Source organism: Tinamus guttatus, unplaced genomic scaffold (genome assembly GCF_059628265.1).
Source record: "Tinamus guttatus ecotype Peru unplaced genomic scaffold, ASM5962826v1 Tinamus_guttatus_pri_ptg000459l, whole genome shotgun sequence".
NCBI lineage: Eukaryota > Metazoa > Chordata > Aves > Tinamiformes > Tinamidae > Tinamus > Tinamus guttatus.
In genome coordinates this window covers 6,476,011-6,492,665 of record NW_028288993.1, presented here as the reverse complement: position 1 = coordinate 6,492,665, position 16,655 = coordinate 6,476,011, and the positions used below count along the sequence as shown (strand labels likewise).

The 16,655-nt window shown below is 52.0% G+C and overlaps 1 protein-coding gene across 17 annotated transcripts in view; it reads left to right on the top strand.

Moving 5' to 3' along the window:
* FBRSL1 (fibrosin like 1) overlaps positions 1–16,655 on the top strand; it is a 484,528-nt gene that overhangs the window by 373,777 nt on the left and 94,096 nt on the right. For 13 of the 17 annotated variants that reach the window (XM_088532476.1, XM_088532466.1, XM_088532470.1 and 10 more), the window contains one exon: positions 15,436–15,489. The exons of the other annotated variants lie outside the window; for them this stretch is intronic. In XM_088532476.1, the coding sequence (XP_088388602.1) occupies positions 15,436–15,489 (54 nt within the window). The remainder of the gene's footprint in view (positions 1–15,435; positions 15,490–16,655) is intronic. 17 annotated transcript variants of the gene reach the window in all.

Here is a 16,655-nt window from a genome sequence, read left to right as displayed (position 1 = left end):
TTGGCAAGAGCATGAGACGATGCAGCTGTGCCACCGGGAACCCAATGAAAATCCAGGTTTCACACAGTTACTGCGTCCTGCTGGGAGCTCTCGCTCGGCAGCCCAGGGCTCGGTGTTGCTGCCGCTCATCTGGACTTCGCCGAGAGATGGGCCCAGCTCAGCTTGGGCCCTGGCGGTGGCAGAAAATCACATCCAAACAGAAATGTGTTCTGTGCCCTAAGCCCAGCGGGGCTGTTGGCCAACGCGTGAACTTGTCAGCATGTTGCTGGCCTCCAAATAAAGACTGGAGGAGGAGGAGGCGGCTTGACATCTCTCTAGGTTAAATATGTGAGCTTAAAGCTCAGATACTGCTACTCTTATCTCCCATCAGATTCAGGGTTAGATTGCTGTTAGAGGACTGCTGAATTGAGTAGGATAATTTTGTTATTCCACCTCCACCCTCACATTCCTGCTCACCCGGTTAGCTGTGGCTGCACAGCTCCGCAGTTCCGTGTTTTCGGTGCACATGGCGTTGCTGCCAGTGGGGCAGCAGCTCTTGGCAGGGCCCGTGCGTCAGGAGGAGGCTCCAGGAGCCGTCCCGCTCGGAGAACCTGCTGCTGCTTCCCGTCAGAGCAGGGTGTGATTGCCAACGAGGTACTTGCCTCTCCATGCTGTGCCTCAACCCATCTGTGGAACGGCACAAAAAGCAGAGCCCCTCGGCTCCCGGAGCGTTTTTAGGGGTTGCCCTGAGGTGCAGGAGCCGCTGTGGTGTGAACACGCAGCCCGCGGTGCTCGCTGTCGCTCGGTCCCTGTCCGTGTCTCCCGCAGGGATCGGGTGGAACACGGAGCTGCCCCTGCCCTCGCGCCGGGGCGGGGAGCCGCGTCGCCGCCAGCCCCGCGCCCTCCGCGCGGCCTCTCATCAGGCCTCGCTCCTTTGTTGCATCTATTGATCCCAGCACGGCGAGATGCAAATCGCCGTGGCTGACAGGATCCGGGGTGTTCCATCATCAATGGAGAGTAATTATCCTTGGCTGCACCAATATTGGATTGTTAAGCCCCAGGATAATGCGCAAGGTAAAGACATTTAGAAGGCAGTCCACCTCGGGGATTTGTGTAAATGTGATGGATAGAGTGAGAGGAGGAGAGCTGAATTACAGCCCGCAGGGACTGACAGCTGCATGGGGCTGTAGCCTTGGTAATCCTCGTGGAGAGATAGCGCTGCAGCTGGGAGGGAGGGAGACACGGGGTGTCGAAAGCCCTAAGGTTCCCTTTCTCTTTAATCCTTGCGGTGTGTGCGTGTCGAAGGAGAAGGAACACACACGCGAGTTGTGAATGAGCTCGGGGTACTTGCAAGACTGGCCAAGTAGCTGCTTCTGTTTGTTTATTTATCTGATCATAAGTCGAGCTTTTCATGTGAGCGTCGTTCAGAGGCAGGCACGAGGGCTTGGGGTGTTTATTTCTTTGTTGATGGATTCCAATTCCATTGAAAGCAGAATTATAAATGAATAAGTAGGAGATACTTTTCCTCTTTGAAAGCATCTGGTTAGCCATTGCATATTCTGATGTATAAAGTAGTTAAGCTGTCTTAGCTGTGGGGAGAAAATGTATGTCAACAGAGATGCCATGTTAGCTGCCTAATCCTCGGCTGATAGCAGCAAACCTGTAAGTAGACTCATGCAAGAAAATCTCTTTTTCCAGAGTTATCCATGTGAGCTGAGTCTTATACCTGTCACCTTTTCTTTTTCTTTTTTTTTTTCCCTAAACCAGTCCATTTCTGTAGTTGCAGGATAAATAAAAGCACAGATTTAAAAAGGAGAAGGAGTGCTGGCACACAAGAACGCCTGCCGAGATGAGTGTCGAAGGCAGCTCCCAAAGACCACCAGGCTTCAGACCCAACACTACACTTGCACACTGCCAGCTCCGTTAACCTTCTTAAACGTTTTTAGCTGCAGTGCTTTCTTGTCAAACAATTCCTTGTGCTTGACCAAGGCTGTGCCCGGGATCAGCCCGCTTGCTTGGCGTGCAAAGCGTGCTGGATTCGTGGGGAAGCTGCTGGGACGCGAGGAGGGAAAGCCGGGCGCTGGAGGGCCCGGTGTGGGCTGTGCCAGGGCCGTGCCAGCTCGCGCGGCTCCGCACAGCCTGGGGCGAGCGGAGGGGCAGCCAGGCTGAAAGCTCCGGCGGGACCTCGCGGCACCCGGGGCTGCTTTCCCGTGGCCTCGTGCAGGCAGGACGGCGCTCTGCTCTGCAGCCGTCTGCTGCTGCCGTTCCGGAACGGAAGGAAATGGAGAAGGATTGAGCAAATCACCTGCAGGATGCTGCGTGTCCGCGCTGGGGTCTCGCAGAAGCTGCTCTCCATTCACTGCATTCCCCGGCCCGAGCCATCTCGAGCGGGTGCATCCCCAGGCAGAGGTCGGGATGTGCCGGTTTCTGCCCGCGCTCCCCTCACTGCGAGGAGATGGCGAGCGGGCACAGCCTGCCCCAAGCTGTCCAATTGGTTGCCAAATTCCATAAATGCCAGTGCACAGAGCAGATTATCTTTGGGGAGGTATGGCTGTGTGCTCCCTCACCCCCACGCCGCTTCCTCCTCTCTGTTCCCAGAAGAAATGACATTCAAAGCTGTGTGTTGCTGCCATGGAAATTTCCCTTTCCCTAGAGCCCCTGGAGCCAGAAAGAGGCAGATTCTCCCCTGGATCTCAGTGCTATAGGAGATATGGGAGGACATCCATATCGTTGTTTGGTCCTAAAGAGGACCAAAAGACAAAATTCCTCCTGCAATGGGAGGAAATTAGGATCTGAATTCCCTCCGTTCTGTTTCTAGTCCTGAATCTGGACTAGCCCAAGTCAGAACCATCCGAGCTGAGAGTTTTGCGTCTCCGATGAGGAGGAAGGTCCCGTTCAGAAGCAAAGCTCGCAGTTCAGAACTGGGGATAAAACAGTGTCCTACGGCACCCCAGCGTGTCGTCAAACACTGCATCGCCCTGTGCTTAGGAAGCGTTTTAGGTGAAGTGTAAATGAGTGGAGCATCAATAGCGTATGCGTGCAGGCTAAAATAAAAGCATGCCTGTACTCATAGTCATATTTGCTCTATTCCACATGAAAGTAGTTATTTTTTTTTTATTGGGAAAATTGTTAGATTTGATGGCGGTGTGTAATTAGTAGTTTGCCAGCAATAATTACAGGGCTGTGCTCCAGAATAAATGATGTAGCATTCCTGTGCATATAATACGGTATACCACAAAATAGGAGTTGGAAAATTGCAACATTGCTGGATTATCATATATCTGACATGTTGAAGGGGTTTTTATTTTTGCTCTGATAGTTTGTGAAAAATAGTAAGTATGGTGCACTGTGAAGCAAGAGGTTTTCTTTGTTAAATTAACCACAATTGCAACCACAAATTATGGCTTCACAAACTATAGATTTAAAACTGACTTTTCATAAATAGAGTTTCTTTGTGTTTTAACAAAAACATACATAAAAGAATGTAGCTGCACAATGATGCCAAAGTAGCACTTTCAAAATCATCAGTCCATTCAAGCCTTCTGAATACAATCACAATATTTGTTTAAAGTTTAATATCCAGGAAGAGGCTTCATAGAAATCCCATAAGCTTAACACAGTTCTGATACAATTTTTGTGGGGCTTACTAAAATAATGCCAAGATAGCTACTTATAAAGATAGATTTGTACACATTTGAAATTCTGGTTTCTTTTAATTATATTAGTCACCAGGCAACCAGTATTTAAGCTTTTGCAAAATGAAACAGAAAACCTCTTTTACAGATTTTTTTTAATGCATAATGTTTCCATGTATGTGAAAGACCCCAAACTTCCCAAGTAAAAGGAGGGACACCAGTTTCTACCAAAGGAAAGTTTGTCCCCAAAGAGTTTTCTCCCATCCTGGAAGATTGCCATGGATCTCTCTCAGCTTTTAAATATCCTACAGATTATTGGCATGCTCATTTTGATTCTGAAAGGCATACTTTTGGCAGCAGGAGAGTGAGGAGGGCCATGTGCTAACATCTCGGTTTAGCAATATGTATTCCCACATGCTAAGCTCTCATACAAATGCAGTTTTTATTGCTGTTGACTTCAAACAAAGATGCTTTGACATCTAAAGTTGTATATGTTACAGATGCAACGCCTAACCATGCTCGTGCTGTATATTTTAGGATGAGCTGGCTGCGGTCCCAATTATACAAGCGAGTATAAACACTCCTCGGATGCAGGGCCCCATACGGAGAGTCACTTATCTCTGTCGTGCTGTGTAGTGCGGCAGCGGAACATCTTGCCATGTCTGATATTTTCTACTCCAGCTCATTTGCACGTTGTTGCTTAACATCATATATAAATAACATATAGGAGCGGGCAACACAGCTCGTGTTGCGACTTCGCGCGCAGGCCGGGCGTCGCGGGCGGCTGCTCCGCGCGTCCCGCGTCGCCCACTGCCCGTCGCTCTCCCGTCCCACGTTTTCCCATCTCTGCGCCAGCAGCGAGGAGGAGGAGGAGAAGGAGCCAGCTAGGAGGCATTTCGAAGGAAAAAAGTGAACTTGTCGGCCAAAACTTTTTCACTAAGTAGAGAAACTGCAGCTTAGGTCTTGACATCTTGAAATAATGGGTGGTACTTGACTGCTCAGCTTTGTAGCAATAGGTTGCTTTTTTTTCTGGGAAAAATCCTTAGAAAGCTCTGAAAACCATTCTTCTGCTTCCACCATTATCCTCAGAGGGAAACCAGAGTTCTGGTTTACTTCTGCATTTGTCTTTACTTGAAAAATGAGGCCATAAGGGCAAGACGGGGCTGTTTTCTTCTGCTTTTGTAAGAGCTTTGGGTTTCGTGCTGGCTGCTTGGGCTGGGAGCAAGTTGGGCACCGCTTTCCCTTGGATGCAGCCGCTGCCTATTGCGCTTCCCCTGGGTGTAAAGCCAGCAAGGGGCTCTTGGACCTCCTCCTGCGCCCGGGGAGGAGGATTCCTGGCCCCAGGATGCAGGTGCACTGTGCACCCGAGGGCTCCTAACAATAACGAGCTGTAAATGTCTGGCGTCTAATCCTGGAAGGTGGCTTCAAAGGAGCATTTCTGCGGATCGCTTGGGATCGGCTGCTCCTCTTCGCATGCACGTTCATGAGCAAAGTGCCACAATTACGGGGATGTTTAGAGAATCGCAAAGGTATTTCACTCTTGTCCTGGCTAGTTTCTAGTAGCAAAAATTGCAAGTGGAAAGGCTAAGAAAATGTATTCTAAAAACAAACGTGTAATTGTTTTGTTGAGAGTTAGAGTCAACAGTGTTTATTCATGAGGCTGAGCTGCCCCAGGCGGGAGCAATCAGACTGGAGGTACCACCTCCTGCATCCTTGTTCTCTTTAATTGGAGCCATAGCCTGGGATGCCCCCGGGCAAAGGGCCGTCTCTAACCGTATTCTGCCAGGCTCACCAGCGTTTGAAAGCGCAGTGGAAAAAAACATTCCTTTGTTTAGACAGTTTCAGGCTTTCTCTCCCTTTTCTGTTTAGCAAGTGAAAATTGCATGTCAGAATTAAGCTCTCGAGCTGCTCTAGGTTCTGCCCGTGCGGCCGCGGGCGGCGCGGGCGCCCCGAGGCCGGCGAGAGGAGGGGAGCGGGAGCAGCGGGACCGGCTGCGCTCGGGTGCAGCCGCACGTGCCGTGTCGTGCTGTCCCATTCCGTGCTGTCCCATTCCGTGCTGTCCCGTTCCGTGCTGTGTGCTCCCTGCCAGGGCACACCTGCTTTTAAAGCAAATATTGGCGTATTTTAACGGTTCTGCTGCACATCCTGGTGTCACCTTGTGGCCGTTCCTAGGCCCTGGGAGCCAGCACGGCTGCCAGCCTGGAGCCGCATTCACTAGCACACCCAACACGGCTCCTCTGGGACTTCAGCCATGCTCCTCCTGACCCTTCTCCCCTCTGTGCTGCAAATCCTGCTCCTTCCCCTGACGTCTTGGTGCTCTGCTCCGGTAAGAGCTTCCCCTCCTGTTGCTGGGGCTGGTCTCTCAAGCTGCCAGCAGCCTTTCAGCTCCCAGGAAGAGGCAAGGAGCGCTGGAAAAGGCCCACGCTTTGCTTAAGGAGCTGTTTGGATCTGGCAGATCCCGCCCTGAGGCAGCTTTCTGCTTGGGACGAGCATCGTTTGGGTCAAGGCTGCGGTGCCCTTGCCGGGACTCACTGCTGGTTTGGCCGCAGAGCCGCCCGGGGCTGCTTCTGCGCCACGAGGCTACCCCGAGGGTCACCCATTCCCTCTGCTGGGATTTCGCTGTCGTCGTAGCTTCCCTGCAGCAGACACCAAAGCTGTGAAATGCGCCTCTTTATTTACTTGCTTGATGAGACCAGCAAGGTTTAAGAGCCATCCCTGAGTGATATTGATTCTCCTGAGAAGCAGCTCGTGTTTCTGGAGACTCGATCTAAATAATGACGTGCTGATACAGAGGCTTCTCGGGCCTTTGCAGATTCGCATGGCTAGAACTACAACTTGTGCTCTCTGGGAAACACCTCCTGCACGGTGACACGGCCATCCCAGGTGGGACCCCCTGGGCAATAGCACCGCATTTGCAGAGCATTTGCCATCACGGGCACCACAGGGTCCTGCGCTTTCTGGCCACAAACGTTGGTTTTGATGCAGAGAGCCCTTTTTCTGGTGCCGTCCCCTTGGCTTTTGATGTTTTTATTTACAGGCTTTTCACATCTGGATGTCGTTTGGGACACGGCCTCCCCCGCCTCCCTCCGCGCGCCTTCCTGCACAGCTCGCGCTGAACGTGGCAGCTCACGTGGCCACCGTGTGCAGCCCCAGGGCGACGTGTTCAGCAGCCCCGTGGCGGGCTGGGAGACAGGAACGCAAGTCACGCTGCGCCCGTGTGCGTTTATCCCGAGTTAACCCGCGGTGGCATCCGTGGCCACAGCTGGGCTCCACGCAGCATCTGCTCCGTAGGGAGGGCTGTGCCCTAAACCCGGGAGCCCTGGTGACCAGCACCGTGCTGCGGCTCCGCGTGTTGGTCCCCTCAGTTCCCCACCACCAGCCCCTGGGTCCACCTCCGTGAGCAAGGGAAAGGGACGCGCTCCCAGGAACACCGCTCCGGTGGCTCCACAGCCCATGGCAGCAGGTTTTGGTGGGGCTTGTGTGAACTCAGTGTCTGAAGGCAACCGCGGGCAGGGCAGGCCCTCGGGTGCCCTTGCTCACCCACGGGAGAGGGGAGGCAGCTGGCCGGGACGCGGAGGGGAAGCGCACGCACCCGTCCCCACACGGCAGCAGGGATGCCGTGGAAACCTTTACTGCACCAGCTGCCCTCCGCAAGGATTTTGCGGTGTACAGTGATGACCGTCTATTGGCTCAGTGCAGGGATGCACCGGTCAACGTTACGCAGCGATGGGGCAGCGCGCGGCGGTGGCTGCCGCTCTGCCCTGCGCTCCTGGGGCGGGTTCCGGAGCCCGCGGGGATTCTCCGCTCCGGCAGCGCCTTCCTTCCCCCGGCCGCAGGGCCCTGCCGCGTGCAAGCGCTCCGCTCGCCGGGCACGCGCGTGCAGCTGGGGCCGGGTGCGCGCCCAGCGCCCGTGCCCGCGCTCGCTGCGCGCGGGGTGCGGAGCCCGCACGCGCCGTGCACGCGCGCTCCCTGCACGCCCAAGCCGCGCCGGGCGCGGGCACGCGCTGCCCCCCGGGCGGCTCCGGCGCGGGGCGGGGCGGGGCGGCGCCGGGCGGGCGCGCGCTCGCGGGCGCGCGCGCGGGGCGGCGATCGGCGCCTCGTGGCTGGATTGGTGCGGGCTGGCGGCGCGCGCGCGCGCGGGGCTCTAGGCGCTCGGCGCGGCCGCGCGGAGCAGTCGCGGCGCGGAGCGGAGCCGGGAGCGCCGCCGAGCCCGCAGCGCCGCCGCCGCCTGCCCGCGCTTGGAATAATGTCCCGGGCGAGGTGAATGCGGCGCCGCGAGCGCGCACGCGGGAGCCCGGTGCGCGCCCCCGCCCATGCCGGCGCCTGCGGCCCGGCCGCCTCTCCCGTGCGCGCGGCCCCGGCGGCCCCGCGGCGCCAACTTTGAGCGGAGCGGCGCGGAGCGGAGGCGGGCGGAGCGGCGCCCCGCGCCGGGCGCCCCCGCGGGGCAGCGGCAGCCGCGGCGGGACATGCAGCGCCGCGCGCACGGTGAGTGGCCGCGCGGGAGCCGCCCGCGCGCGTCGCGTCTCGCTGCGCCGCGGGGCCCGGCCGCGCCGATCCGCCGTTTCCCCCGGGCTTTCCTCGCGCCCCGCTCGCGGCTCCCGAGCTGCCGCCGCAGCCCCCGCCGCGCTGGGGCGAGCGGGATGCGAGCGGCCGCCGCGCTGCCTTTCCCCCTTCCCTTTCTTCTCCCCGAGGCAGCCCGTTTCCCTCCCGCTTCCGCGCACTCCGCCCGTGCGCGCCCGCTCTCCCGGCTCTAGCAGCACAGGCAGGAACGCGGGGAGCGCCGCGATGGGCGCGGGGGGCCCCGCGGGGCGCGCGCACCGGGGCGGCCGCTGCCTCCGCCAGCCCCGGGGGGCGGCGGGACCCGCGCGGCGGCGGCGGCTCCGCGGGCGCGGCCCGCAGAAACGGCAAGAAAGTTAAAAACGCTGGGGGGGGGGGTTAACCCCTTCGACGCCTCCTCAGCGTGCCACAAAGAACAGCAAGTTTTAGTATTTCCTGTTCCCCCCCTCTTTTTTTTTCTTTCTTTCTTTCTTTTTGGCTGATCTCGCCGTTCGGGCGCAGCGCGGTTCGCGCCGGCGGCTCCGCGGAGGCCGCCGCTGTGGCGGTGGCCGCTGCCGCCCGCTTAGCTGGCGAGAATCGCTTAATCCAATTAAGAACCGAAACCCGGTGTGTTGAAAAGTGACAAATTCGAACGCGGTTTGGGGCGGGGGGGGGAGGGGGGCTGGGGGGAAGGGAGGTTTCCAGGTCACTGCTTAGCTAAAGATGATTGGGGAAAAAATCAGAGCTGGGGAAGAAGGCGACGGGCAGGGAAGGGAAGGGAGGAGAGACCTTCTTAAATGGCAAATGCTCGCACGTCTCGCCGGAATTGAAAGCGTTTTGTAGGCTTGAAAATCGTCTTCAAGTTGCTCATTTATCTCCTGAGGCCACTGGCTCGCTCATCTTTTCAGTGCCTGTCCTGATTTTTTTTCTTTTTTTTTTTTTTTTTTGGTAACGTTATGGTATCTAAGGTCCTTTTAACCTAATTTTGTAACAAAGATAATTTCTCGTTATGTAAGTTACTGTTCAGAATGATTGCTTTGGGTCCCGGAGATTGTCTTTAACCAGGCTGCCGAGTGCTGGAGGAACGGGAATTATTTACTTCCATTATCGGTTCTGGAGAGCTCAGCTGGAAAAGGCTGCTGGGGTATTACAAGAAAACAGAATCTTCCCTTTCTTATTTCTGAAGAGCAAAATCTGCGGTCATCCCCGATCAGAATTTACTTCGGAGGTTTATGTTTATGTATAAATCCGATTTTCCCCGCATGCGGACTTAAAAGGACGAGCGGCTTGATTTCTACGCACGGCATTAACTTCCTGCAAGCGGGAGACTCGCACTGCGCTGCCGAAGGATTTTATTATTTTTTTTTTCTTTAGTGACAACAGATTTCTAAATACGCCATAAGTGAAAGCCAAAAGATAGCGTGTGCCATCTGGCTTTTGTTTTCTGGGGAGAATAATGTTACAAAAGGAAGAAGGCTGTGTTTTATTTAGCCGGATTTGCTTTACTTACGAGAATGGGATGATTTTTCATGTGATTCAAAGGTGGGTTATTCTGAGCGGAACCTTAAGCCATGGTTGTGTGAATGGACCAAACCTCTCCAATAAATAAACTGTAGGATGGTGAATAGGTAAAAATACATCGTGGCATTGCCGGCTCGGGATGGACAGTCGTACCCTGGAACTCGTGGCCTGCTGTAGGTTAACACAATAGTGGGGCCGGGAGCAGCTCTGGTGTTTTCAAGTTAAAAAAGGGATTGCAATATGCCTTGAATCCCACCGAAGGGCTGTATCTAGTAGCAGTTGGTGTTTTTTGCCCTGGTTTGGCAAGAAAATTGCGATTTCAAGTGTTAACCTTTGGTAAAGGGTCCTGGTTCTGCTGTTGCTTTTTAAACCGAGAGCTGAGGGGTGTTTAATGGTGTCTGTGCTGGCAAGAGGGGCACCGAAAGGCTGCGATCTCCACTGAGCTGGTCTGTGTCCTACGGTGCAGTTGGAAAGCACGGGTGTGCACGTCATTTTATGCCTTAAATCATTTATTTTCTGACTCCCAGTACCCTTGTGTTGAGTGATTCATAATAACCAAGGATTATAGCGTCTGGGTGGATTTGAATATGAAGCAGACTTTTAAAACAATCACAGGAGATTCAGTCAAGTAAAATTATTTCTTTGGTTGGAATAGGAAATGCGGGCTGGTTAATTTTAATGACTGCATGAATTTACAGGATCTGAAGTCAGGCAGGTACAGGAATGCACGGCTCCTCCTTAATTGCCTACTTGAGCCAAGCATCAGGGTTATGCATCAGAAAGGGAAATTTTAGGGTTTCTAGCAGGCTTTTATCCTGCTGAATAAAGATAGAAATTGTAACCAGGTTAACAACAACAACAAAAAAGAACAAAAAACATATGGTTTTAGCAGAAATGATTTCCTAGACCGATCAATTACTAGGAGATGTAATGAGAAATATACTCCTTAGGGAGAGGAAGGAGGAATTTCCATTACATAATATCCCTTGGGAGAATTTCTGTATCACATAATGAGGTTGGTGATGGAGCATTTTTGGGAAATGCCTATGGATAAGAATTTGTGCATCAGATTTCCATAAACAAAATATCTTCCTGAAAAATAGGCTTTTTAAAAGTCCTCCTGGTCTGTTAGTAGGTAGTTGCTTTGCATGTGTACACATTCTTTTGTTCTGATAATTACAGTGTAAGAAACTAGGGAACTGTGGGATTCAAACTTCACACAAAATACTACATGGTCGTCACTCATTTCCATATGTATTTAATGCCAAAGAGAAAACACTGACGGATTAGGCTCCTAATTTTGGCTTTGTTAAATTATTTCTGCTTATCTATTGAAAGGTGGGTCTGATTGATGGATTTAACCTTAGTGGTGTAAACACAGATGATCTTCTGCTCCTGCCGGTGAATGTAAAATACATAAAAATATGTATACGTGATCTTGTGTGTTTAATAAGCCTAGGCAGGGAGCTGGATGTGCTTTTCACGGTGCTTGTAATCTCCTAAGAATTGCTGCTTTTTAGCCGCAGAAGAGAGCGCTTGCAAAAATTCCCCTAAATGTGTCCTTACTGTTTCAGTAGCAGTTGCTTTCAACAGGAAAATAATTCATTTCCACACACCCGCCCTCCTGACTCCAGCGTTTTTATTGTTTAAAATCTGAGGAGAGCTTTTAACCTTCAGGAACTGAAAATCGAGCTACCTGGCAAAGCCGCTGTCAGATTCGGGCTTAAAGGTGTCAAAACCAACAGAGGAAAAAGATGAAAAATCTTAACACCTCTGTCACTGATGGGGAATTTGTTTAGTCTGAGCTGCTCGTCTAAAGCCTCCGTGCTAGCGGTTCTTGTAATTTTTAGAGTGGTTTGTCCAGCTTTTTCTTCCCCTCCCTGGAGTTACAAATGTGCTTCCGCTTTGCTTATTTTGCCGAAAATCCCGGTTGCTGCTCCGCCGGCTCCGGCAGAGGAGGGAGCGCAGTGACCCCTGATGGTGGCTTTGGTAATTGAGGCAGATTTGTACAATTACAACTATTTTTAGCAAGTTAAAGGTGCAATGGCTGTTTTGAAGTCCAGGCTCCTATTCGAACATTTCATTGATAATATTTTGTAGTATTTTGCTTGCCACCTTGTGGCTGCTAAGGGCCACTACAGTGTTGAGCCTGGTTTCGTAGGGCACTCGCAGTTCCGCGTCTTCCCGAGGGTTTTATTCTGTGGCCCGGCCGGTGCCCTTTTCCCGTTCTCATTCACAGCCCGGTCCCGCGGCTGGGAGGTTCTTGCAGTGCAAACCCGGGTGGCTGGCGCTCGCCGATCCCCTTGGGTTGCTTTCCAAGTTCGTGGCAGGGCTTGGCTTTCCTAAAAGGAGGAGCGTGGCGCTGGGTTTGAGCCCTGGGAGTTTGCATGGAGGAACTGGTGGCGTTTCCGTATCCCATAGGAAAGGCCAGCAGCAACGCGGCCGAGCGCGCGGTGGCTGGTGGCGCTGGAAGGGCTCGCCGGCTGGTGTTGGTGTTGAGGTGGTGGCCTTCGTCCCTGCTCTGTGTCGTCACCCCTCCTGGAGGGCTTCTTACACATGGAGATCGGTGCATTAACCGTCTCGCACTCTCTGCTTCGGCGCAGGAGCATCTCTCGAGGTAGCTAATGTGATTTTACCTGGCAAAAATGTGACCCCGCAATTGTCAGTTCTTGTAAATCTAAACCGAGATCACCCTATTGGCATGGAAATAGAAAAACAGGTTCCCCAGAGCGACTGTTTTACTTACACGGCCACACTGAAAAGGCTAAGATAAATAAAAGGTGTCATCTTTAATACTGTAAAGATAAACCCTGCTTCCTGGTGGGTGGCGGGGTAAGCGGAAAGTTAGAGTTCACATAAAGAAAGCATTGCAGAGCTGCAGGTCATGCTCTTGGCAAAGATAAGAGTCTCTCATTTTATAAAAGAGATATTTCTTTTTGTAAATGACTTTTAAAAATTAAAAGTGTGCAACCTAGTTTACATTCTTGTGGAGAGAGCGTTACAGCTAAATCGCCCTGGGAGGCAGCTGCAAGACTTTTAATCCTGAATTCACGTGAGCTGGGTCAGTTGTTCGGGGTGTGTTTGTGAGCGGAGGAAGAACCTGTGCCTGGACGCTGTTTCAGCAGCAACCGGCTTTACCAAAACAAAAACAAACGCATGGTAGCTGCAAATCCTTATTCTTTTCCCTAAATAATCACAGTGAAAAGATAATGTTTAGGCTGCTGAGATGCCTGCAGGTAGATCCTCGCTCCAGGGCTGTGGGCTGTGGAGTTACAGCGGAGCCTGTCTCCAAGATGGTTGGAAGTGCTGCACAAATCCCGGGAACACACACACACACGCCGAGGGCACACCCTAATCCCTTTATGTTCCTTCTTCGGTGCAGATTACGCAGCAAGAAATAATTAGGAGATTAATTTTCACCTGTCACTACCAATAATAGATAACCTTGGTAGAGTGGCAGGGCTGGGGGCTTGGGGCAGGGAAAAGCGGTTAACGCCGCAGCGGTGACTGCGGGACCGGGCGGAAAACGGTGCCGCGGAGCTGACCCCCTTGCTGTGCCCGGCACCGTGGCAGCCGCGGCTTTTAATTCCGATGCAGCTCGTTTGCTTTCCGTGCTTGCAATTCCCAGCCTGCCTTGTATTCCTGCCCTGCGAGCGAAGGGAACAAACTAATGAAGATGGCTTCATTAGGCAGAGTGCAATTTAGCCCTTGTCTCTCTCCAGCAAATGCATCTGAAAAAACATCCCAGAAGTATCCAGGCTTTCGGCCTTTAGAGAAGGCAGAACCGAGGTGTTTGCGCTCCATTTCAAAATTAATTACCAGCTCGCATCAGGTGAGCTTAAAAGTGTAGCCTGTGCTCTAAGGCAGTGAAGGTAAATGGCAAGGGGAAAAAAGCCACCCTTCCTCCTCCTCTTTTATTTTTTTCTTTTATGCTGAAGTTTAAATCTACAATCTGTTGAAAATGTAATGGGAAACCAGCCTACAGAAAATGCCATTATTCATATCATCCTGAGCTCATTTATTTTATCTGCAATAGTAATGATAAGACAGGCTGCTTGGCAATGCTGATAAGCTGGGAAATATCTTAGAGCTATTTGTAAAAGTTAAAGCAGATCTTGGTACTGAGAGATAGGGAAACTGATGAGCCTTTGGGCAATCTGCAGAGCTGAAAGCTAATAAAGATTTTTAATAGGAAGGCCTCATTAGGATTAGGGAGAAGATCTATTATCTGGGATTTACACAACACAAATGGTGGGGCAACTTTAATTTTTGCCTTTTTTTCTGTTCGTAAAATGCTGCTGCTGAACGTGAAACCTCTTGAATGTGATGCGGATCTGTGCGTGCGCGAGGAGCCGGCGCGGCCGGCGGCGGGAGCAGCCTGCGTGGGAGCAGAGCGGGGCCTGAAGCCGTGACGGGGCTCGGGGTGCAGAGACACGCGGGGCTTGCAGGCCCCTCTCTGTGGTGGCCAAGGCGTTCGGCAGTGCCTGGCCTGTCTGCCCCGTGGGCTTAGCGGGCTGCGAACGCCAGGCTGGAGCAGGGGCTGATTTTGTGGTCGCGGTCGCCTTCAGGACAAGCCGTTTCAGTGCAGCTGGCGTTGGCATGAGCAGAGTGCCACGTCCCGTGCCATGCGAGTAGGTCAGCAGCCCGGTTATCCATCGGAGCTGAGCTTAAGCGCCCACGGCCGCAGCACCGAGGTGGCTGGTGCACAAAACCTTCACTTTTTGAGGACGCCCAGTGTGCAGAGGCACCTACCACGTTTGGGTCCAGCTCTGCCCCGCGTGCTTAGCGCAGTACGTAAAGTGCGTGTAAGCAGCTCAGAGTATTAGTTCATCCAGGCTTTGCAGATGTGTTTAATAACTTTTCCTTAAGGACCATCCAGACTTCTTTGTGGTTGAACAGGATTGTAAAGCAGTAATAAAGCCATGCTGGAACATTCTCTGGTTTGCTTTTGAGGTCCAAGCTATGTCGTAACCTGAGTCTGCTAACCCAGAGTTTAAACCATTTTTACACAAAGCTGATTAAATCTAGTTAAACCCCAGAGCAGATGAAGGTTTCTGCTAGGAAAGATCCATGCTGGTTGTGCGAAGCACTTGTGTGACCACAGCCGTGTTTAGAGTCAGCCCCGTTAGGCCAACGGGACTGGAGTTTGCCAGGTTTCTTCGCTGGGTGGACACGCACTCATGCAAGTGTCTCAGCCTCTGGGACCAGCTCCTCTTCTGCTGTTGGATCAAATAACCTTAATGGTAACTGCAGCGTAGCATTGCTTCCATGGAAGAGTAGTGTTAGGAGAGTATGTTCTTGTGTTCTTAGTCATCTTTAATATGATGTAGCCGCAGAAAGCCGAAGGGGAGCAGCACCGGGAGCCACGAGGAAGTCTATTCCAGGCCATAGTTGGGGAGCCGTTCGTCTGAACCCATGGTTTGATAGGACCCACAGTGGCCATGCAATGTTAGGCTGAAGCTGAAATATTCCATCCTTCATTTGCTTGAGGAACTTGCCCTGCTGCAGCTTCTACTATCCTGCCCTGCGCCCTGGCCGCACGTGGGCCCGTGGGCAGCCTGGCAAGGCCGGCACCAGAGCAGGCCCACGGCGTGCAGCTATTGCGGCCTGCCCGTAACCAGTCACAGTTTGTGCCAGAAAACCAGCATGGCCTTCTAAAGAGCTAGAGCTATTTGCACGTAACATGTTGCTCCACGAGGCTGCCATTTGAGACGCTTCTGATGTTTACGTTTGATGTGAATGAAACTTTTTGTTTTGTCTGTAGACCTCAACGGAACTGGAGCTGACTCGTATCAGGAGTGCCTTGATAACAAGCAAGGTATGAGCTCAAGTCTCTCCAACATGGGCACTTGGGACTGATTTAGCTTGATTTCCTGCAGCTGAATTGGTTGCTGTCTCTGTCTCTCACCCTTGCTGTCTCCCTTTTTTTTTTCTCTCTCTTTTTTTTCCCCTTTTTTTTTACTTTTGCTGTCTCCAAGCCAATTCACTGTTAACAGCTCCACATCAGCTAACCTGTTAGCTCAGGGTCTCATTACACACTTGTGATAAGGCTTCCAGTTTCTTCCCCAAATCCTCTTACGAAGAGCGGAAGTGGGGAGGTTGTAAAACAAAAGCAGCATGTGAATTCACTTGCAGTTACTTTCTTTCTTGCAGTTTAATTGCAGAGCTAAGCAGAAAAATATTGCAGTGAGTGGAAGTCTTGTGCTAGGCCGGGTGCCTTAACGCCAGGCGTTCGGTGACGATTTGTACGGTGACAGCCTCGTTCAGGGCTGTCCAGCTGGCTGGCTGCTCCTGTGGCAAAGCTGATGAGAGCTGCATAGGTCCCCTGTGACTTACAAGGGGGTAGTGGAGAGGAATCTGTTGTCTTTTAAAATTCAAGAGTCATCTTTTAAATGAAACATTTAAAAGTATATCAGAAACAGGACCTAAAGCCTTGGGTATTGGTTCTGCGTTTAGAAAAAGTGTTAGTGCATTATGGCCTCTTCAGATGTCCTCTCTGAGAACTGCCCTCGGAAGAGCTACTCCATGACCATAATCATATAGTGAGTGTTGAACCTTGTATTAATCAGGGGAAATAAGCACCCTTCAGTCCAGAATTTCATTCATTACGAGCTACAGCAAAGAGATGATTTTCCTAACCTGGGTATATTCATCAGTAACAGTATCAGCCTTTCACCCTGCTGTTGATCCAAACCCCTAATAAGAACTAAAATATTTGCTGAAATTCTGTCTCTCCTTGCATAACCTTCAAGAAGAGGTACCAAGAAACTCAAAAAATGCCCTCCCATTTTTGTCACTCTTGGAAGGTTTAGTTTTCCAGCTGTGTATTCACTGTCAGTAACCATCAGTGTTACGTGTACTTCAAGTCAAAGCTACAGTGAAGCGCGTTTCCCTGCTGTTGGTTTTGGGGTGGATTCTTTTTTGTTTGGGTGCTTATTATATTATTTTAAACCATTGGTTATGTTTCTGGTGATGTTTACACTC